Source organism: Pleuronectes platessa, chromosome 14 (genome assembly GCF_947347685.1).
Source record: "Pleuronectes platessa chromosome 14, fPlePla1.1, whole genome shotgun sequence".
NCBI lineage: Eukaryota > Metazoa > Chordata > Actinopteri > Pleuronectiformes > Pleuronectidae > Pleuronectes > Pleuronectes platessa.
Window position 1 is genome coordinate 12,677,249 of NC_070639.1, and position 23,154 is coordinate 12,700,402.

General features: G+C 42.0%; 4 protein-coding genes across 4 annotated transcripts; all 4 read right to left on the reverse strand.

Annotated features, from left to right (window-relative positions):
- Nucleotides 1-1,256: 1,256 nt before the first annotated feature.
- Nucleotides 1,257-2,769, reverse strand: hoxd9a (homeobox D9a). Its single transcript, XM_053440114.1, has 2 exons — nucleotides 2,193-2,769; nucleotides 1,257-1,734 (listed from the first exon to the last, which is right to left on the reverse strand). The coding sequence occupies exons 1-2, from the start codon at nucleotides 2,767-2,769 to the stop codon at nucleotides 1,490-1,492; spliced, it is 822 nt and encodes a 273-aa protein (XP_053296089.1). The 3' UTR covers nucleotides 1,257-1,489.
- A 2,240-nt stretch (nucleotides 2,770-5,009) lies between these two features.
- hoxd10a (homeobox D10a) lies at nucleotides 5,010-6,866 on the reverse strand. The gene is given in 3 exon segments (XM_053440194.1): nucleotides 5,010-5,284; nucleotides 6,043-6,820; nucleotides 6,822-6,866. Coding segments are annotated over 3 exon segments (1,098 nt in total).
- Nucleotides 6,867-10,582: 3,716 nt separating this feature from the next.
- Nucleotides 10,583-12,263, reverse strand: hoxd11a (homeobox D11a). Its single transcript, XM_053440137.1, is given in 3 exon segments — nucleotides 10,583-10,818; nucleotides 11,436-12,081; nucleotides 12,084-12,263. Coding segments are annotated over 3 exon segments (1,062 nt in total).
- A 5,563-nt stretch (nucleotides 12,264-17,826) lies between these two features.
- Nucleotides 17,827-19,108, reverse strand: hoxd12a (homeobox D12a). Its single transcript, XM_053440286.1, has 2 exons — nucleotides 18,535-19,108; nucleotides 17,827-18,065 (listed from the first exon to the last, which is right to left on the reverse strand). The coding sequence occupies exons 1-2, from the start codon at nucleotides 19,106-19,108 to the stop codon at nucleotides 17,827-17,829; spliced, it is 813 nt and encodes a 270-aa protein (XP_053296261.1).
- Nucleotides 19,109-23,154: the final 4,046 nt, after the last annotated feature.

Consider the following 23,154-nt stretch of genomic DNA (forward strand, 5'->3'; position numbering starts at 1 on the left):
ACTGCTTGGACTGGGACTAAAAGATCAACATCGCCCTCTAGCGATCCCAGTATCCCATGCAGACCAGTACTCCAATGTGAAGGCTGTGCACGTTGTAGCCTATTTTAAAACTATCTATTTATCTATTTATCGTGGACATTTTGCCATTGAACGTTTCAATATTATTCAGCAATAATATTAATACATTTTGTTGTTACAGCCCATTTGAGGTTAACACTTGGACCCACCACATTTTTAAATCAGAGGAAATTCACCACTGCCTCACACACACCAGTCAAAGTTAAGTTTTTTGTTCCCTTCGGTGGGAAGTGGAGTTGATGAATAAACGTGACCATTACGGTGGACGGGTGGGGGGTTGATTTCCTCTGAAACAATTCATCGAACAGACACCCTGTGGAAAAGGTATCCACATTCTGTTTGTCAGCAACAGACGCAAACGCCTCGGAAAAAGAAGAGAAAAGACTAGTTTCAAAGGGGAGGGTGTAATTACGGGCCATAAACTCATTTAGCCCAGACGTCTAGCCATTTCTATCGCTTTATTGGACCACGTCTCTTCCTGCTTTAAAGCAATTCTTCGTACAAGTTGAACAATAAATTGGAAATGCGCCTCGACACCTCTCCCATGTCGTAAACACTTTACTACTTGTGTTTTCTACCGTTCAAATCCAACACTTAGAAAAGTGGATTTTAACAAAGGCTGGTGCGAAATTTAAGCTTTTTTGGAATTGAAAAATGTATACATTTTGTTTGGCTGCAAATAAGGAAATCGAGTGAGTCTGCATGGTTAAATTGGGCGTTATATTATTTGCCTGCAAGACATAGTTTCTAGAGTCAAGCAGCGTTTCGTGCAAACAAGGCCTCAGGGACCAATGTTTTGGTTTATAAAGAAATGAAATAAAATAGGTCACAAAATAGCAGCAGCACGCAGGAAATAAAAGTTGTTAAATGTGTTAATTAAAGGGAAACATGTTCAATAGACGTACACATATTTAAAATGAAATGTAGACTTTTTTTTCAGAAGGTTTTTCAGAAGGCAACGCAGGCGCAATATTCACCCAGTCTGCGCACAAGTGTGCGTCCTGAGACAAACAGTAGTCAAAGTAGTTTAGCTGTGAAAGGGTTTTATATATACACAACTCCAAATTCTTAACAACTATAAAAGCAATACACATATAGGCACGTTTCCTACTTGGGAGAAAGGGGGGCTGCTCCACAATCAGCAGTTTGTGATTGTGTGGAAAAAGGTAAAAACAGAAAACCTCCAAGTGGCTGAAGTCTCTGATGAGGGATCCTGTCTGTGGCAGTCTCACCGGGACAGACTCCTGCGCATTGGGCTTAAAAGTAGTGACACTCACACTCAATATGTTGCTAAAAGAAAGTCTAAAAGATTGGCAACCGAGGCTCCTACCACAAAAGAAATGTAATGGTTCAGATGGCTTCAGTTGGTACAAACATGTAAACGTGTGAAATGGCAGCAGCGGCAGGGGACTCATAGCAAATCCTTGCCGCCCCTCTCCCTGTTCATCTTCTTCATTTTCATCCTCCTGTTCTGGAACCAGATCTTCACTTGTCTCTCGGTTAAACTCAGTATGCGGGCCACCTCGTAGCGCCGGTCTCTTGTCAGATACATGTTGAAGAGGAACTCCTTCTCCAGCTCTAAAGTCTGATATTTCGTGTACGGGCATCGCTTCTTTCTCGTGGAGCGTGCGTGAATCCAGTTTGCTGCAGGGTTGCCTGGTGGGGGGGAAAAACATGAGGCACACGTTGAAATTCAACTTAAATGACTTCATTAAATGGGTTTCAAAGTGGGGTTGGGGGACATTGAATGCAAGAAGTAAAAAGCAAGATGAGAACTGTGGTTTGTGTTTTTGATAAACGATGCGTAAAGATGACTTTTACGCGTTTTGTCCAACGAGTTCCTGTAACAAGAAGAAAGTGAATGTTCTCTAAATCCAGCCCTCAGGTAAAATCTTATCGAAATGAAGCAGTGTATCTATTTTGGGTGTCCTGTAACATACAAGAGGCTAGAATCCCCCCTGTAATAACCCATGTAGGGTGGGTTTTTTCTCCCCTTCCCGAGCCGCGATATCGCTCGAGACACTTTTATAGGTTAGTAAAACCTCCAGTTTTACACACCCAGCGCATACAGTTCTTGGGGTTGTAAATCATTACAGGCTATTTCGTTTACTTACTTGGGTCAAGTTGTTGTTGTTTCTCCTCTTTGGGCTCGCTGTGGCTCGACAGCTCGCTGCCACTGTGCTCTTTGCTCGCCTTCTCCGGACACTCCGACGCTGCACTCGCGAACTCCAGCGGCCGAGCCTCTGCCTCCAACGTGTCGCACTCCGCGGCAGCTTTGGGCGGCAGCACCTCGGGCTTTGTCCCGTACGAGCGGCTGCTGGCGTGAAATCCGGCGAACGAAACGTGGTTGGAGATGGGGTCCATCCAGGAGCGGACGCCCACGTATCTTCCGTCCGACGCGGGCAGATGCGGGGACTGGTGGTGGTGATGGTGGTGGTGCGCGTACGGATGATAAATCCCCTGCGGATGAATCGAGGACCACGACGAGGGGAAGACGGCGGACTTGGGTGCAAAATTGCATGAGGAGAAGTCTGCGTTGTCCCCGGCACCTGACGGCCTCGGGGTCACCGGGTGTGGAGCCTGGAGAAAGCGAGCGCCGTAAACATCCTCCGGCTCCTGCCCCATGATAGCGTCCACATAGCAGTTACTGAGAGTGCCACTGGAAGACATTTTTGATCTCTTCCTACTCATATAATAAGGGTTGCACTGTTACGGGAAGCTTCCCTCTATGAACAATCATGGTATTTTTGCTTGGCCTGCATCTACAGGGATTGGTTACATGGATCACGTGGTCATATTTACCAATACAGCAAGTAAATCAATCCTGCCCCGGCTCCGTCTCGTTTTTTTTTTCTTTTTCTCGTCAGGTTTAATTTCGGTTTTCATTTCGCAAATAATAAAAAGCTCCGTCAGATGTGACTGGAGGGAGAAAACCATCGCTCAAATAAATGCAAATGATTTCTTTTTCTCCGTTTCTCGTGAGCTTGAGGCTGCAGGATGTTGCAACAATACAAAAAAGGAAAAAGACCCCCCCCCCCCTTCCCTACGCACAAACACGCAGACAGACACACACTCCTCAAAGACGGATTCCCTGTATCTCAATGTTTGAGGAAAACTCTTATAATATCGTCCCGATACCCTCAATGCCAGTAAAATGGTTTATAGACTGACGGGATCCTCGTAAAATAGATGTAATAACATGCTGTAAAATAACAGACGCCATTTCCCCCCTTTTCACACAATGCGGCTGATACATTGTTAATATTTCGGCGAGGAAACGTATTTTTCTGGTCTGCTTTAATTCTGTAAAAAGTCGAGCAGGAAATGGCAGTTGTGAAAATGATTGCATTAATTCAAAGGAAGGCAATAATGCCTTTATGTATCAATAAATGTTTTATGAGGTGCGTGTGATTATACATGCCGTCAATAAAAAAGAGACTTGAAGAGGATAAGTACATCTGTATATTGCTTCGTGAAAGGTGTAATTTAGAAGTAATGGCTTAAATGTACTTGGATTAACAAAGAAGGTAGGTTTTTACTGTGTTATGGAGCAGATTTCTTTTATACAATCGCTCCAGAATGAAAGACATTTTTCACTATAATAGTTATTATTTAAGTCAGATCTGCAGCTTCATGTTGTTTTATCACTCATAAGGTGGAAATAAGTGATTATAAGAAGGAGTACAATGTGGATATTGCGGCCTGCGTCCCTCGTACAAGGAGGAAGAGGCGATTCTCGTCTGTGAATTTGTGCTTGAACGTAACTTACCCCGCCTGATGAGTCCTGTGGACAGTTAGCTTAGTTACAAACAGGCCTGCAAATAAAATCAACCGCATATTTATTTGATTATAAGACCCCCGCCCCCTTGCGTCTCTGCTGCAGCTTTTCTTGTTCACAGAAACCGACGAGTGCAAGAGAACGGCACAAAAGGCTGCGACCTTTCTCTTGCTATTTGGACCAGTTTTTTCATTATTTATAATATAATTTGACAAATATCAGTGGTTTCTTCTCTGTGTCTCTTAGGGGAAGGGTACTATCTTTAAAACATGTGACGGCAGATTTGTAGTTTTCTCCTTACATCTTAAAAGTGTGTGCGTAAAGACATGTGGCACGGCACGTAAAAGGGATACAATCTAAAATACCTATCAATGCAAGAAGTTAGTGCACAACTCCAACCCTTACGTTAAATCAGGAACACATTAGGGACATATTGGATGCCATTTATTCACTTTGACTAGTGTACAACATCCTGGTTTAGAAATTGTATTATTCTTTAATTTCTTCCTCCTGAGCTTAAAATGTTTTAAGGAAAAATAGTTCCTGCATCAAAGCAAACAGTACCCTACATTTCACCATTGGTGCAGCAAATACTGATAATTGACAGTCGTTGAGACCACGACATGAACAAAAAGAAAACAGAGATATTTGACAATCAGTTTATTGCAAGATACATGCCACAAACATGCAGTAAATTCACAGATTAGCACTGTTTTCCGCCACTTTTAAAAGGCCCATAGAAACATTTCACTACAGAGCAAATGGCTTGCACACACTGTAAAACAAATGTTGCACTACACGACAATAAATGTGCTTTCATGACTGAAATAGAAGCAACGTCTTTTCCCACACAGCTCACCACCTCCTCCACCACCCCGACACAATAGATGTATATCCATATACGGGCAGAGGGGGAGAGGAAGATGTCTCCAATAATTTAACAACAAAAAGTATTACCCTGATGTGATACAATACAAAAAATAATAAATGACACAAACAGAATACTGGATGCCACACAAAATACGGAAATATATATAGTCACAGTTTCGCTGAAATTGAGAATGAACGTCCAATGCCACCAAAAAGCATCAAACTGAACACGAACAGACATAGAAAATAAAAAAACAGCTAGAACCACTGACAGCATGCGAGCTCACGAAAAGGTGAGATTCGAGGTGAGTTCCCGGATGCGGTTTTCCCTGTTCATCTTCTTCAGCTTCATCCTGCGGTTCTGAAACCAGATCTTGACCTGCCTGTCGGTCAGGTTGACGCCCCGGCTGATCTCTAGGCGGCGCTCTCGGGTCAGATACATATTGAACAGAAACTCCTTCTCCAACTCCAAGGTCTGGTGCTTTGTGTAGGGGCATCTCTTCTTTCTCCCACTCTTGGCTGTTAACCAGTTGCTGGTTGGCGTGTTGCTCTTGCACTCTGTGGAGATTCACACACGGTTATTCTTAGCCTCACCTGCTGCTTCAGACCTCACCTCATGGGAAATAACACACAATATAACAACGCCTTCCCAGAATAATTCATATGCAGCGGATGTTATTAGTCACGACCGTGCCACCACTAATAAAAGAGAAATGAAATCAAACCCCAACTGATCAGGGCGCACAACAGGGGATTACACCTGTACACGTGCAGCCTGAAAGAGGATGATAATAAAAAATCCATTAATTGCATTAAATATTAAATATATTAACTTGTAATTAATGCAATGCTCAAAGTACTCCATTGAAAATTGAATTTCAAACATGGTGGTTTGTGATATGTGGCCAGGCTGCATGAACCGAACTGTGCACTGTGGCTGCAAATGCACCAATTTATTAGAGAGCCTGCATTCTTAATTTACACCACAAATATGGTCATTGATGATAGGATTATCAGTGGAGCTTGAGAGTCTGGAAATAATGCAATAGTGCCATGCATTTCAAAATAAAGCATGCAATATATTTTTTAATAATGCAATGTTAGAATTTAAATGTGAGTTAAAGGAGGGGGGTCAGAGTCTGCATGCTGCATGGTAAAACCATTCTCTGCTGCCTATAACTGCAACTTGAGAAAGACTCTCATTAAACATTACGACTTTCGGGGTTGTTTGTGTTTTATACTTGGTTTTATGATGCTCGAGCCTTCTCTCAACACAGCGCCACAAAGATAAAAGCATTCATTTGCTGCCAACCCACCTTTCCTTTCCTTCTGCTGCAGCAGCTCAGGGCTGGACACCGGCGCCTCCAATTCCACGGAGCAGCTCTTCTCCTCCGAGCCGGACTTTGGATCCGGACTCTCTGCGGGCACCGGGGTCCTGGAGGTCTCGGGGTCGTGCCGCAAGTCCTCACTTTTCTTCTCCACCTCTGCAAAATTGGACGACGAGGAGGACGTGGAGGAAGTGGACTGCGGTTTTGGCGTGAGCCGGCTCAGCTGCATCAGTGTTGGGTTTGGACTCGGCGGCTCATGGCAGTAGTGGTCCTGGTGCTTCCCATTCGCGTAAGTTTGGCTCAGTCTGAAATAGCCCGGCACCGGGATCTCAGGTCCGTCGACGGGACAGGACTCGGGGGCGACATTGGGATAAGCGGGGACTTCTGTCAGGCTGACTTTTTGGACTCTCTTATCGGAGTACATGCAGCAGTTACTCTCCTCCTTTATGCTCTGGGAGAAGGAACAGTTTGTCATCTGACTGGACGGCTCTATCCTGCAGGGTCTGCTCGGATCAGTCCAGTTTTCTAGTTGAGGTATGTAGGAGTGCACGTTCATGCCCATGTTTTGGTGGTTGACCTCCCCTCTCTTGCCGAAGGACGGCAGGAGTCCACAGGTTTGCATTCCGTAAGTTCCCATGTCTGTGCCGGACGGCATGTACATGTTGCTGCTGCCGGAGTAAAAGCTGTCCGTCCTGCACGCACCAAGCAAAGAGTCCACCAAGAAGGTGTTGGCCGCAGGAGAGCTACCGGGGAAGGACATTTTGGGGGGTTAAGCTCTTTGGAGGAGAGAGATGTCCTGTGGAAGCTGACATATCTAGGAAAACAATCTCCCTGCAAGTCAGGATGCCTCCCGACCACATGACGAGCCCACCAATGAGATTTGAAAATGGCCTTGAGACGCAGCCTCCTCTCTCCCCGCACTCGCTCTGCGCCGCGGATGCAGACGTGGTCAACAGCGACACCTACGACGCGGACTTGAAATTGGTCCGCGCGCACAACGCGGGGGCATCGCGGGACTTTCACACACACACGCAGGCTGCTCAATAAAACTCAGGCAATTATCACGTTTGATTTGAATTGGAGGCAGAGGCAGACTTTCATTTTGGATTCCGTTCAGCCATCGAGGCTCTGCAGAGTCCGTCCACAACACCCAGAGGACATGTGTATCTTTGTGTGAAAGACTAAAGGATGTACATGTGTGTGCGTGCGTGCGTCTGAGTGTGTGCGTGTGTCTGTGTGTGTGCATGATGCCTACATGGCGCATTGGCGACAACTGCAGACTCATTGTGTCTTTTTATTCATGTTAGTCATTCAAATGTCTCCAAACCTAAATTGTCTCCAATATTTTCACTTCAATAAGTATTAAATGGATAAAATGTTGTGCTTTAAAGATACTCTCCTTATCGTAATCATTTCAGGGTTCACATTTTATTTTGCTTTAAGCACATTTGCACATATTTTTGGGGAATCTTGACGAGTTCAGCGGGAAATAAAGACAAAAAGACACATTTCCTGCAACATGTCAGCGTTAGAATAAACAACCTGGACAATCCACCATTCAAACTTAAAGCTATCAGCCACTGCATGCTGTGTTTGTATGTGAAGGTCAATACTGTTTGTGAAATAAAGTCCATTGAACATACATAGTAACGTGTCTTCATGTTATTTGTATTATTTGCATACGCCACTGACGTCCACAGCCGCTGTTCGCATTTCGTCACAAGTTTATTTTTAGAAGTTCAAACGCAAAAGCAAAAAAATAAATAAAGAATCTGCTGAAGGTGCGTTCTAAGTCATGGGGACTATTTGTTGTTGTTGTTGCAGGGCTCCATTGTTTTTTGTCCGCAGAAGAAGGAAAATGTGTAACTTAAAGATTATAAACTGAGAAGGGACTCAATTTAAATATTAGGTGTAAAAAAAAATGTGAAAGATGAGGAGCCGCAGTTATTTTTAACAAACCTCCTGGTTTTTACAAAAATAGAAAAATAGTAACTGGAAATAATTAGTTATTTGGCCTTGAGACAAGTTGGAAATAATCATACGTGTTTGAGATGTGTAGGTATCGTCTTACCGGGTTGGGTATTCAAAGTTGGTTCTAAAAAAACATGTGCAAATCGACGACATCGTAGAATACACGAGGAAAACTCAGGCCTAATAAACAGTCTAAATTCTAATCATTAAAATGAAGCTTTAGAAAATGTATTCACCTCATATTGTCTTTCATATACACGGGAATGTTAAATGGAGGAAAAGTAAACATGGAAGCGAGACTTCTGAGGACACGGACATAATCTTTGCTTTAATTATCATGTTTCTTATAATGACAATTTCTTCAGAGATAACATTGGGATTTCGTACATCAAGTGACGCAGTAAAAAAATATAAAATATGGGAGTATATTATTCGTCTATAATCAACTATTAGCGATAATAATAATACAAATTATGATAAATTGCAAAGACATATACTGATGTTAAACAAAGGATACAACAAAAAAGGGTGGAAATTAAAAAAGCGACAAGAAAACTACAACAAGGTTTCTACGGAGGAGCTTTGGAAATGGAAACTACAGAGGCAGACAAAAAGGCAGTTTAAACAGATTTATATAACTGCAACGTGAATTAAAATAAAAAAAAGAAAACCAAGCACAGTTGTATAATTCATTTCCACCAAGAGTGCCATAATATGTGGAGCCTACAGATGTGTGTGGCCTGTGGGACTGCGCGGCCTTCAGGTACAGATCGAAGTGTGTGACAATCACAGGACAAAGACACGAGAAGAATGATATTTCTGTTGTTTACATTGTCCCCACAACACTTGAACATGACTTGCACATGTAGTTGCCATGTGTGGGAGACGCCACGTAGCGTTTGCACGAGTTAAACTGAGTGGGGAAATAATCTGGGCTACAATTAGCAGTATATGCTCTCAAAGCTCCACAGAAAATAGACCCTTTAACAGTTTGATATCAAACCAGGGGACTTTTAACCCCAAAATAAAGACACTTATACTGCAAAAACATAATTGTTATGGCTTACGGGTGCAGTAAGAATACAAATACATCTAAATAAAACCTGCGTTGGGCGGTTTGCTCCTGGTTTTCGTGCAGGGTGTTCGGTGTTCAATTTGGCTGAACTCTGCATTTCCACTCCGAGCCAAAGTGGCAAGTCTGCCCTCATGTGGATACAGAGAGAATCAGAGTGAGATCCTCCACACAGTTGGTAACGCAATTGCACTGTGGGACATGATGACAAGCCAATTAAACGCGTAATGAAACCTCAGTTCTCCAACAGCCTTTTGGGGAGAAACTAGTAAATGAAATAAGCAGTACCCCACTCTGTTGTTGTTTCTATAAAGCTCTCTGAAACAAGAAAAGTGGGTGAGGTCCAATTGTTGCTCGAGAGGAAATTAGCTGGTGGCATCACGAGAACGCATTTGCACAGTGCTTAGTGATTACAGAAATATACCCTGCTGAGATATTGCGTTGAGATGAGTCCCCTACAATCACCACAGGCTCTTATTGTGGAGCGGTCTCACCTGCATTAATAAAAGAGGAAAACGCGCCTTTTCCCTTCATCCTATGCGTCAAAATCCACATTTCGTCCATTTTGAAAAACACACAGCCAGATTCACACTCGCATGAATGTACTTATCTTTTCTCAAATGGCGATCCTTAACAGAATATCTTCCAATGTGCCCACTGCTACATTTCAATTCTTCCACATGGATGCCCGAATGCGCCAAATCCAGGGCGCAGATAGCTGTGAATTCTCCACAGAATCTGCTGCTTGGAGTGAAACTACTTTTGGGACAAGGAGGTGAAGAAAAACACAGTCCTCTTGTGATCTGGGGGTTGGGACACCAAAGTCCAATAGCCCCCTATTTAGACATTTACAGCTGCTTTTATTGTACTGTCTAGACGGTTCAAGGTTTAGTAAACAATCTAGTGTTTGAAAGGGAAGGAAATAACTGGACCAAACAGGCCTGGAGACTCCCTCCATATAATCTCACATATATGGATCATGTGACAGGTTTCGTGACTATATGATGAAACATGTTTGTGTCTTTTTTTTTCGTGTCTACTTTATTTCACACAACAACGTACATTACATGCGTCTATATAAATGCACATACAGTACACAAGGAAGGAGGCTACATATTATAGGGTTTATATAAATTATTTCAAAGCTCAGCTCGCGCTTGGCGGACATATTCAATTGCCAGTAACGCAAAAAAAATGTATATAGGAACACAAATAAATAAATGGCTTATATAGGATTGTAATGCAAAAAGAATAAACATAAAAAATATGGCATCTTGTTGGATTTTTTTCTTTAAATGCCAGAATTTTGTGGAATAAAAAAAGGATGATCAGGGTTCATATATACAGAGGAGAGCAGTCCTTGAAAAATATAGGTTTGTGTGAGTGTGTATGTGTGTGTGTGTGTGTGTGTGTGTGTGTGTGTGTGTGTGTGTGTGTGTGTGTGTGTGTGTATGAGTGTGTGTGGGTGTGTGTGGGTCAGATGCATCAGAATAAAGGATTCCCGGTGAAATACTGTAGGCGGTCGCGGTTGAGCTTTTTCTCCTTCATGCGTCTGTTCTGAAACCAGATCTTCACCTGTCGATCCGACAGGTTTAACATCCTGGACAGTTGCAGCCGCTTCTCCTTGTTAATGTACACGTTGAAGAAAAACTCTCGTTCAAGTTCTCGGATCTGGTATTTGGTGTAAGGGCACCTCTTCTTCCTCGACTTGGTCGATGAACCTGCAGGAAAAGTAACAAGAAAAAAAATGAGAACATTGTTGAATGTCATCAATTGTTGAAAAATGGGAACTAAAGTCCACTTAACGTCTTTGCAGATATAGTTATACACCAAATGGCGCACAAAAAAGGCCCCTCTGTTCCTCTGCACCCACACAAACACACACACACACAGGCTACACACACACCACCACTAGAGAAATTAGCATCAAAATGAACTTATATTGCACTGGATTTTACGCATACGTTGCAGATTTATTCCCCTTTAAGTGTTGCAATATCTGCACAACGCTGCCTATAAGCCAATTATATTAACTTTAATAAAAAGATGCATATTTTATTTGCAGTTCACTGCCAATAAAAATCAATTCCAGCAGCTTCTTATTGTTACTAGACGCCAGGTAACCTTTAAACCACGGATACTTGACCGTTTCCCACAGTAAATACCTTTACAAGCGTAAAGTAGATCTTATTGGGATATAAAAAGCGTTTGCATGCTTATAAAGGAGCCACATAAACGTGCACGGCCACAGCGGAGGACGCATAGCGCGGTGCAGACCCTGCTATTGTCCCCGAGTGAACACCTTGTAGGACAAAAGAGGAGGAAAAAGGCGACTTACTCTGTTGGCTGCTCTTGTCGCCGCAGTTGGAGGATGAGTCCTCGTCCACGCTCCCGCTCGGGTCCGCTTTGTCCTGCTCGAGTTTGGTCAAAGACTCGCTGTCGTCGTCGTTGTTGTTGTTCGCCTCATCTCCGGGCGCAGCAGAGTCTGTCTTTTGTTTGGGGAGCTCCGCGCCGAGCTTGTCCGAGTTAGGGGTGTCCAGGAACTGGTCGAATGCCTGGGGGAGCACCCCGTTGCGGCCGACACCGGTGAAGAAATTGCACGGCGAGCTGGTCCCTCCGTGGTGGCCGTACAAGGACTCGTTTTTGAAGATCACTTCCGCCCTGCTGCCCGAGGACTGGATCAAGTCCCGGTGCATTATCTCGTCCGTTGAGTAGTACGACGCGTAATTGCCCCTGTAGTGCCATTTGCTGGGATGGTCCAGTCCATAATCCCTGAAAGCGACCTCTCGAACAGGTTGGACCTGGGATATGTTGGGGGAATAGGGGAAATTAACCTGGCACGAAGTGGTCTGCGGTAGAAACGACGAGACTGATGTGAAATCGGGCGTCGAAACGTAATAAGTGCAACTCGGTAAATACATATTTGACGCACAGCTGCGATCATCGTATTCCGTCATATCTCTGCTTCCCTTTCCCTCTGTGCAAAAAGGGAGGAGAGGAATTGGCAGCTCGGCTGTGCTAAACTTTGTCCATCTATAGCACCGCGGGCGCGTGGAAAGACCCCGCCAGGGAGAAGAAATCGGAAACGTAGGCAGACCTGCAATACATCTTGATCGATTCTTGAGGTAATTGTGTCATGTGATCCAGCTAAGAAATTACCATACATAATATCAGTCATTAAAACCTGTCCGGAGAAACTCATGTGAGCGCATGCGAGAGACTTCATTGGCTCCCTGGCTGCGGAGGAAACTCCTCTCCTGCCTTCCTGCCCTATAGCTCAGGGAAGAAAAAAAGAAAATTTGTGAACCACTGCTGGAATATTTGATTTAAAGCTTCGCAGCGGCCCCCTCTCCATCCTGTAATGACATGTAATGACAGCCTCACAGGCGCATTCCGCCATAGTGGCGCACTTTTGGGGAGGTGGCATGTTTGTTTGCTGCAACAGTTAGGCTGCAAACATTGGAGTTGACCTCCCGACAAGACGCAAAGCTGGAGGAGAAGGGCACCAAGGCCAATGTGTGTGAAGGCATGTGTGTGTGTGTGTGTGTGTCTGTGTGTGTGTGTATGTGTGTGTATGTGTGTCTGTGTGTGTGTGTGTGCGTGTGTCTGTGCCTCGCTGCTACACGGCAACACAGTATACTGCAGAACTGTGTGTACGTGTGTGTGATTCACGAGCGACTCATTAAGTCAGTTTTTATGCAAATACACTTTAGGGTTCATTGCATATAATGCACCATGATGGTTGGAGGACAGTTAAATACACACGAACGAAAGAAACATTCGAATAGTAGAATAATAGATGAACACGTCTCTCATCTGACTACACCTTGGTTTAGAAGATGTGTAATAAAATCTACTCTGGTGTTTAAATAAAATACAAAATAATAATAAAACTTAGTTGCACTTATATTGCACTTACACGTTAAACTTGTAGTTTGTCTTTCTTGAGGCTAATTGTACTCACATGATTCTTGCTGTTCTAGGTTTGTACCATTGTGGTTGAATGCACTTATGGTAAGTCGCTCTGGATAAAAGCGTCAGCTAAATGATATGGAATGTACAGTAATGATTCATTGTCACAAGGATGACAAGGAGCTCTATTAACAATTCGCTCCCTGCATTTGAATTCAGAATTAATATTTTGAGGCCATGTAGGATGGTTGCTATTTCTTTTATTTTTTAAGTTTGAAGCACGGTGCCAAAAAAGCTCCAGCACACTAAACTAAATACTAAACGACTGCTGTGCCATTACGCATTGTGACATATTATATTGTACAGCATGCACTCGCCCACATGTGACTCCAGCTTTTGCATTGGAATGCAAAGACATTTGTTGCATCGATTTTATTTTCATTGCTCGCATCTTAACGTTGAATTCAGATGAACGCGTTTCTGGACGCATCCAAATCCAACGATCCACGGTGTGGTCTTGCAAAGGCAGATAAGTGGATTTTTGATCTCACTTTAACTTATAAACAAAGTCCACTGCAAGAATGACTCACTGAGCACACCACGGCCAAGTCCAGGCAAAAAAATTATACAGCTTTGACCGTCTGTGGTTCAGGTGATGTCCAGCAAGAATTCAGCAACAAGCCGCTGCGCCCAAATCTGTTTATTGTGCCAGATAAATAGATTTTAGGCCTCCCTGCACGTCGCCAGGATAAAAGGAGTCAAAACTTCTGGTGAACGGATAAACATCATATCTTCTACCAATGATATTGAATGAGTGAGTATGATTTAATTACCATTCTAATTCTTTTTTTTAAACAACAGAAAAAGGCAGTGAAATTGAAACCAAAGCACTAGTTTTCACAGGCCTGAATCCGTGACCACGAAGTCGCTCGCTGTTCTAATTGTAGCTCAGTTTAACTGTGGCCAAAGACGCAGATCCTTCACTGCTTTGAGCTTGAAGGTCACACACACACTCTTTCACTCTCACACACACACACAATGTGGAAGAAGCTGTAAGGCGACTCGGTTTATTGTTATTGGGGGGTAAAATCAGCTTTGTGGTCGGCTTCTCGGTCTGAAGCACCTCACTATACTTCACGTTGAAAGCCCTCGGGCACTTAACAAAAATACACGCACCACTGTCACACCAACAGTGATCTGCAAATTGAGGGTGAAAACTGGACTTTTCCAGATAAATGCGCCGAGGAAAACATTGCAGTGTAATCCTAAACGTCGTATGAGACTGAGTAACTTTATTTACCTGTAAAACAGACGAGGTTTAGTGAACCTGGACCTGTTGAGTGTCACTTCTCAGTGTTTCTGCGTTGTTGCTGTTGTTATTTATATTTGTTGTGGAGCACAGAGTTTTTAATACTTTATATTTAATTTTGAAATGTCCTATCCAATTATTGTATTATATTATATTTTGCACTGTTCACTTTTGTACCTCAGAATGACTCAGAAATGCAACGTGTGCATTAACTAAGATTAAACGTTTGCACAACAAATCAAAAAAATATAATTTGCTTTGTATAACTCACTTCAATATTTCAAATGTTAAATTATTCTGAACCGTATAGGCAATTTTTTTTGTACTGAAAAAGTCTAAATCATCTTGTTGCTGTGCCACTGTGCTGTGCGTAATCTTCACTTTAATGCTTTTATTTACCAAATCCAAGCAAGATGCTACTTTAAAATCGTTCACATTCATGAGTAAAACATTATTTTGTGTAAAATACTGCTCATAACCTTACAAAGAAATAACGTTGTGCCAATATTGTAGAAAGTATCGATGAACGTCCTACTAACTTGACCTTAACTTTGTTTTGGCGCCCCCACTATCTGAAAGGAGCCGGAGCAATGGCGCAGTCTGTCTGCGTTTGGCAGTAAAACAATAAAGTAACAAATAGAGGGAAAACGTTACGTGTTGCACACAGAGAAAACTCGGCGTACAGCTCTTCAAAATAGTCCGAGCAATAAAAACTAACAGTAGGAGAAGTACAGCGTGTGGTAAGGATTTTAAACTGGGAGTCCAAGAAGCTGGGGGACAGCAGGCCTGCAGCCTATGGGCGCGGAATACGAATATCATACATTAAAAGAAAACCAACAACACGGTGAAGGTTAAAACGGACACATTTAGCCCACATTGCTTTACAAAATAAAAGCCATCGGCCAAAAACGGAGAAGAATGATGATCTGAGACCTGTCACTCCGATGGAAAACACATCTCCCTCACATTTCATTACAAATTACAGGATTGAAATGGTACTGTGATTTTCATGAAGCTATAATATGACTGCAGTGTTACAGGGACACGATAGTAGCGGTAATGAGGTGATGATGACGTGATGATGATGATGCAATGGGAGGGACCATTAATAGATCCAGTCTCCTGTAAGGTTTCATATCTGTTGGAGGTGGGCTACTCTGAAATAGCTGCATCTTGGATCTTTGCTTGCAGAACCAGACTGAGCATAGGATTAAATATAGTAGAAACCAGTCTGTAGAAGCCAAAATGTAGAAACAGAAGACTTAGCATCACAGTGAAGTGTCTTTGGAAAATACAAACGACGATATATGATCGAAAAACCCTCAAAGTCCCCATAATGCCTTTTATTAGGCACAGAGGACACTAATTTGGCGCATACACCGCCATTCCTAATGTGTTTGCAGTGAAATAAAGAACTTTTGAGTTGCACCAGATCCATTTGGTCGCAGGCACAGTATCTACCCTCGGTTCAACTGGCGTGTGGAGGTCTTGGCTGTGTGGCTGTGAACTGCTGCTGTGTTATTCGTCGACTGTGAGGAAGAATTACGCATAAGCGTTAAGAAGGAGGAGAAGAGCCAAATATTACGCAAGCACATATATAGGAGCCAATCGTCAGAAAATATAGGATAATGTACTATTTTGATGCATTAGCGAAATAATTTAGAATTGAGAATAAAGTGGATGATTATGATGAAATTACTTGAAGAGTCGCCTTTGTGTTACTATATTAAAATGTATACTTCTGCTTTTGAAAAGGCGAGGACAGATATTTGCACATGGTAAAGCTGCAAGCCAGGACGTTTAATTTCGTATTGAAAAATAAATATTTTTGGTAAAACAGAATATAAATATTTTTCATTATGCATGCCTTTTTAAGTCCATACACGCTTTTCTGAAGTGAGGACTATTCTGTTTATCCTAAGGAAGACGTACAAGGACAAACGCATAAGATGTTTCTCTTCCATCGCCGCAGACATGACCATCGATGTTTCCTGGAAAAATCCTTCTGACATACATTTTACAAATAATTCCCAAACATTTGTGGGATGAGGTGCAGACTGTTGTGAGTTTATATAAGCAAAAAAGATAAATATTTTGACCAAACAGTGAACGACTGACTGAAAGATCCTGAATTTGCAAATCTGTAAAAGTGGAGCCTCGCTGTGGATACTATTCGCAGTTTAAGTACCTGCATACAAATATAAAAGGACTCCAATGATGTTCAATAAGTTATTTACAGGTTATTTAAAATGTGATTTATGTATAAATGTTTTTTTTCCTCAAGTTGCGGTTACTTTACAAGATCTCTGGTCCGTGCGTAAAGAGATGGAGGCTCGTATTCACATTTTCATGTGTACCAATGACATGCTTTATGGATTCATATCTTTAAATGTGTCTAATCCGAAATTTGAATATCTTTATTAAATTAATCAAGTATAGTTATAAAGGATGGAGTATTTATAATTTATCTCAGGTTGCAGGTACTTTTCAAGTTCTCTGCGCCGTGCGTAAAGAGATGACCGGTCGCATTCACATTTTCCATATTTACCAATAACATGCTTTATGGAATGATATTTTAAAATAAGTCAAATTTGAAGTTTAAATATCTTTATTTAATATTAATCAAGTATAGTTATAAAGGACAGATTTTCAAAGCAATAATGATTCCAATGCAATCTCGCGTGTACAGCCATGTTTGTTTGTAGCGACACAAAAACCAGGGTTTAAAAATGAAAATCAAATCTTACTTCAGCACAATGGAACATGTGGAAAACAATCCTGAACGTTTCACATCTACAAACTCGCGTTGTTTTACAGACATTTAAAGAAAAACCCTTTCCACCATTGAATGCGGCGCATAGTTTCTCCTCCATACAGCGACCTTGAATGTGGACACGGTCACACATGGAACAAAATGTAACGTTGCTTATTTTAACAGACTCACAATAAACTGGAGGGGGGGGGGGGGGGGTCTGGGGAAGGCATGCAACTATAATACATTTGAAATACTGACTTTTTGTTTACGATGTTTATCCGTCGGTAAACATGAACTTGACTGTTTGGGCCTACACTTCATGCGCAGGCCATCTTATAAAAATACACAAAGACAGACTGGACTATAATCCTGTTTAGACTGGAGGGACGCTTGTGTTGGATGAAGAATAATTAGTCTCGAAGGTTTATTTTAAAAGCACGACGGCCCATCAGGAGGCCGCCTGCGCATTTGGAGAATCCCAGTCAGAGACGAGCACTGCGTAAAATCTAATCCGTAATAAATTCTTAAATTAGGCTCCTATTAATATTCCTGACACTGCTTGTGTGATTATTGATACAACTGTTTAGACCATGTTGTGATTTGACTGTAAACACGTTTACATATTTATAAATACACGTCAATGCCTTAAAACCGAGGGGGCTCGTAATGTGCTGCAACATTCATTTCCTACACACACACAACACAACATATTCTGTTCGCTGCTGGTCACGATCAAGTCCAAAGGTCATAGCATCAGTACAGGGAGAAAGCCTGGTCGCGCATCAGGAGCCGCTTCTTCTTCATCCTGCGGTTCTGAAACCATATTTTCACTTGCTGGTCGCTCAGGTCCAGTCTGTTTGACAGGTCCTTGCGCTTCTGTCTGTTTATGAACTCGTTCATCATGAATTCATTCTCAAGTTCAGCCAGCTGTGGCTTCGAGTAAGGCTTCCTCTTCTTGCGGATCTTCACTTGAGACGAGCACCACGGGGCACCTGGAGAGCAGAGGCAGAGTTTTACACTTTTAAATTAACACCAACTTCAGCAACAGTTAGAATCTCTGGAGGGAAATAAGAGTTCCCAGTGGCACTGTCCATATATAGGGCTGCTAGGGCCTCACACAAATATGGTTTAATAATATTGCAATTGTAAGGAGGCACGCCTACAGGGTAAATGCGAAAATAGTGATATTACTATGGACATTATAGGAATATTAGAATAAAACTGATGCCATATGAGAAATAAAGGGACTTGAACCCTTACACAATATGTCTGAATATAATTCTTATTTAACAATATCTCTATAATGATGACGTTTAATACTGGATAAAGCGTTCTTGCAATAAAATAAAGACACATGAACACATATCAAATCGTCCTTGTGGTATCATGGTGGGGTTTTTAAGAGCAATATTAATAGTAGAAATGGTAGAAACCTTTAAAAGAATATAAATTCTACTTAACCTTCAGTAAAACTCGTCCTGGAGCATGCGTTACTCGCTGGGGGCTGCAGATGGTCGTGCTCCTGCTTGGTGCCGTTCACGTTTAACGGGCCTGCTGACTCCGCATCTGTCTGGGCCGCAGAACCGTGAGGCCGGCCGTGCACATCCGAGTATCCGCCGTCACTCAGCGCCCCGTGCTCCCCGGTGTAAATCTCATCTCTCCTCGCAGCATCCTGCGCCTTGTGCCCCGCGTCCTGGAAGCAGCGAAGGGGCTCGTCCAAATGCGCCCTGATGTGGCCGGAGTTCAGGGACACGGAGCTGGACAGGAACGGCGGACAGTAGCCCCCGAAGGCGCGGCTCTGTGCGGCTGCTGCTGCTGCTGCTGCTGCTGGCTGTGCTCCTCTGGACGTGCACGAACTTGAGGAAGTCCACGGGAGCGTGCACACCTCTCTCCTATTGTACGGGAGCTGATGCAGCCCGGGTATGTGGGCTCCATTGCCCCGCAAGTTGGAGAAATAAAGCGAATCAGGTGGAGCGAAATTCAGCAGAGAACCAACGTAGCCGGGATTTAACGGATTCCGCTCACACATTTCCATGGAGCTCCCCTCAAACGCGTCTTCTTGCAAAGCCTTTTAGCAACTCCTGAAGAATAAAGCCTGGGTAATTGTTGATTTGTTAATACGGTGTCACGTGATATGCAAAATGTGTTGTTGCGCTCCACCCCAACACTGCAACGCAAAATACTCCATGAGGAAATATTTTGGTATTGTGGGTGGAGGAGTGAGGTTCAATTCCAGCCCTGCGTGCAGTGCTCTATATTTACACTGACAAAAACCGGCACATATCTGAAGAATTCTTTGAGCTTCTGTCAGTTTCTGTGTCACATGAGCACGGGTTGTATTTTAGTGCTGTGACATGAAACAATGTGACTCCATGGACTGAGCCATACAAGGCTGCAGGGCGAAACGCACGACCATGCACACACAAGAGAACAGTCCCAAGGCGATGAATACCCCACGTGAAACAATATGTCACAATTAGAATAATCACGAAATAACAGAATGATTTGCTTAAAAAAATGTTTTCTTCCACGAATCAATGCACAATGCAATGTCTTGAATACGCCATAAGCTTACGAACCACGTTACAATGCACGCTTGCATATACTACATACATCATCACAATCATATACAAATCCCTCTTTTATCCCCACACATGGAGGACCAATGCTTATTGCAAAGAACACTGTGGCCCTGGAGGTGCGCACTGATCCTGCATAACCTCACCAGTAAACAATGCGGCCTTTATGCTCGTGTTCGCCTCGGAGCTACATGAGCTGAAGACAACACATATGATGAAATGTCTGCATGTCGAAGAATTCACATTCGAGGAGAAAAAACCAACACAAAAAACGGTTATTTTTTAGATTATCACTAGATTATTTTTCGGAATCATTATATTTAAACCTCATGTTTACCACCTGTCCTATACGACTTCGGTCAAATCTGAATGTACTTATCTTAAATCAAATCTGATTTTAACACTTTGGGTCTGAGAAAAGCAAATTTGTCTATTTTCGAGAGTAAAGAAAATTATCTTTACAAGCAGTTATATCTATTACACCGTCTGTATGACAGCGCTACCGAAAAACTACAACCGTGAATGTAAACGGTCAAATGCGTGTATACCTCAAAATAAAAATAGCTTGAACTAGAAGAAAAATAATCATCTCCACCAACAAAATTATTGCACAAACTCACACTCATGTTGAAGTCAAGTATTAATTATCCAAACTAATATATTAGGACAAAAATCATCCTCCAAGAGCATTTGACCAACCCTGGTACGGACTACTCCTACGGGGATTTAACAATGTATATGGTTTGTGTTTAACTGCGTGTTTTATATTCAGTCATAATAATAATCCTATAGAATTCACATTACTGCGTATATACTACAGCAGAAACAAGGAAACTTTATAGGCTGAAATTCTATTTAATAATCCTTTTAATTCAATTTTTACATTTTACAATTTTCCTTACAGATTAGGATTAAGAGTTTAGTGAGTGAATGTGTGTCTGTGTGTGTGTGTGTGCACTCGTTTGTCGTCACCTCTGTAGGTATATGAAATATAGTTAAATCTATCAGACTAAGGTTAGGTGAATTCCTTATGGTTGAGGATTAAAGTTTATTTTGGGCTGTACATAGTAATGAAAGTGAATGTTGTGTGTGTGTGTGTGTGTGTGTGTGTGTGTGTGTGTGTGTGTGTGTGTGTGTGTGAGTGTCTGTGTCTGTGTTGTGTGTGTGCATGTTGATGTTGTGAGAACATTTTTGTTTGGTCCTCACAAATTCAAAAGGCTGTTTGAGGGTTAAGACCTAGTTTTATGGTGAGACTTACGTTAAGGATTAAGCATTAACTTGTGATGGTTAATGTTAGGGTAAGGGACTAGAGAATGCATTATGCCCATGAGTGTCCTCACAACTATAGAGAGACAAAGGTGTGTGTAGGTGTTGACATTGAGAAGCAGTTGTGTTTTCATCGAGCCTTCAGCTTGTAGCTGTGCAGTGTGGAGAGCATTTCATTAAGGAGATGCTTGTCCTGCATTTCTAGAAACTAACCTAGTCTGTATCTAACACAGTTTCTTTCAAACTTAATCCTAGCCAGGTTAAAACGGGTTTATTTGGGTTATGTGACAAAAACAGTCAAGGACACATCTCCTCAGGGGTTGGACAACTGAACTTGCTTGTTTTTCTTGAAGCAAGTTCAAGCAACATATGTATAGTTATACAACTTTGACATAAGACCCACCACCAGAAAAGACAACAAGAGATTTAAGTCAGACAAGCTCAGGGTTCAAACTAGACACATTTCTTCATTACTGTTTGATGCTATCACTCGTGCTGTTCAGGCTGTAATCCAATAGGGGGCAGTATAGGTTAATATATATAACCTCTCTTCATTGTTTGACAGTGGTTTAATTCAACAATTAAACATCAGCACCAGTTTCAGTTTCATAACTGGAGGTGAGCAGGTTAAGGCTCAATGATGAATATGTGGCAGAATGAGGGACCACGTGTTAATGTATGTGATACTAACTCTAACTGTGAAGTTTTTCCTTTTTTTAAAACTATTTCCACATGTAAAACAGACGAATAACATACAAAACAGACAAATTTGACTAGTTAAGAAATAAAAATAAATAAAACAAAAAGGAGGTGGTCAAGGCAATGAGTCCCCTGTGTTAGTGGCGACCATCTTTTAGTAAACCTGCCTTTGTCTCAAGCTGTGAGTGTCGCAGTCAAGGTTAAGACGAGGAGTCTATACGGAAAACATCCTTAAACAAACATACCGGTTCCAAATCACTCCCCTTAGTAAGCTGCTGTATTTTAAAAAGAAGTAAACAAACAAAGCAGCTGGGAAATAACTGAGCAACGGAGATTATTTTAGAGATGATGAAAACATTTTCTACATGAATCACGTAGAAAATTAAACAGAAATAATAAGTATTTGAATCTTAAATAGTGTATTTAAACGGGTCTCATATTAAAAGATGTGTGTGAAAAATAAAAACAAAGCAAACGATGTTTTCTTGAAGACTTTTTCTATAAAGTGTATGAGAAATAGCTGAGAGCCAATAAAAACCGGTTAACAAGCGCCTTTCCAATTATTTGGATCAGCCAATATATATTTTTTGTTTTAAAAGGAGTAAAAAACATATTTAGATTAAGTTCAATCGTTTTTATGATGTACTTTTAATGTTCAGGCCAAACTACTCCTATTTTAAACATGTCTTAATCGCCTGTTGCCCCTAAAGAAAAAAATTCGGAGGTTAACAAATAATTGTAAAACTCTTTATAACGCAAACTAATGAGAACAAATATATATCGGCTACAGTTTTTACATGTTAAACTTATCTATAGGAAAATATTTGCCAAATTACCTCTGAGGGTAATTTCAATGTATTTCACGCGTTATGAAATATCCACAAAACGTGTTGTGTTATCTGCCAACTGTCCACAGTTTTACTATAAAAAAACTCAATGAATGCGTTTGAACTCGGGACTCGCACGTTTAAAAGTTTTTGCCCCGTCTTCGGTGTTGTGTCCAAAAAGCAGCCAGACTCCCACAATTAGAGAAAGAAGTTTTAGTGCGGCGCTTTAGTGTCTTTTACTGCTCTGCGTCCTTCACGTTTAGTGCGTCAGGAGCCAAACTGAGGAGCTGCAGTCTGCGGCTGTTTTCCCAGGCCCTTTGAAGGAAGCTATCCGCCGTCTATTGTCCTTGGTAATAAACTTGCTGCTTCCCTCGTTCAAGTTCTCTCTGGCCTGAGAATACGTTGCCCTGAAATCTCAGCAGATTAGGGAGCCAGTGGAGGACAAAGTGTTTCGCACAGGATGTACAGCTCACCTCAGACCCTCCTGGCGTTAAGCAGGTTTCACAAAGGAAACCACCCTCAGATGGTTGAGTTGAGGATAAATATATAATGATCTGCTGGCTCCTGTTTATGTCCATTTGGCGCAAAGGGAACATTTGAAGTCCCGGATGAAAATCAAGCAGATCTCCTCACAGGTAACAGACGATAGTAGGAAACGCTGCTTTAGACTCTCTAACGAAACAGGACTTACATATTTTTGTATTTCTTGG

What these genes read in the sequence shown, in the direction of transcription:
- hoxd12a (XM_053440286.1), bottom strand. Translation starts at nt 19,108, where the DNA reads ATGGAAATGTGTGAGCGGAATCCGTTAAATCCCGGCTACGTTGGTTCT. An exon ending in CAGGACGAGTTTTACTGAAG is followed by an intron (nt 18,066 to 18,534) that starts GTTAAGTAGAAT and finishes TCTGCTCTCCAG; the next exon opens with GTGCCCCGTGGTGCTCGTCT.
- hoxd9a (XM_053440114.1), bottom strand. Translation starts at nt 2,769, where the DNA reads ATGAGTAGGAAGAGATCAAAAATGTCTTCCAGTGGCACTCTCAGTAAC. An exon ending in ACAACAACAACTTGACCCAA is followed by an intron (nt 1,735 to 2,192) that starts GTAAGTAAACGA and finishes CCCCCCCACCAG; the next exon opens with GCAACCCTGCAGCAAACTGG.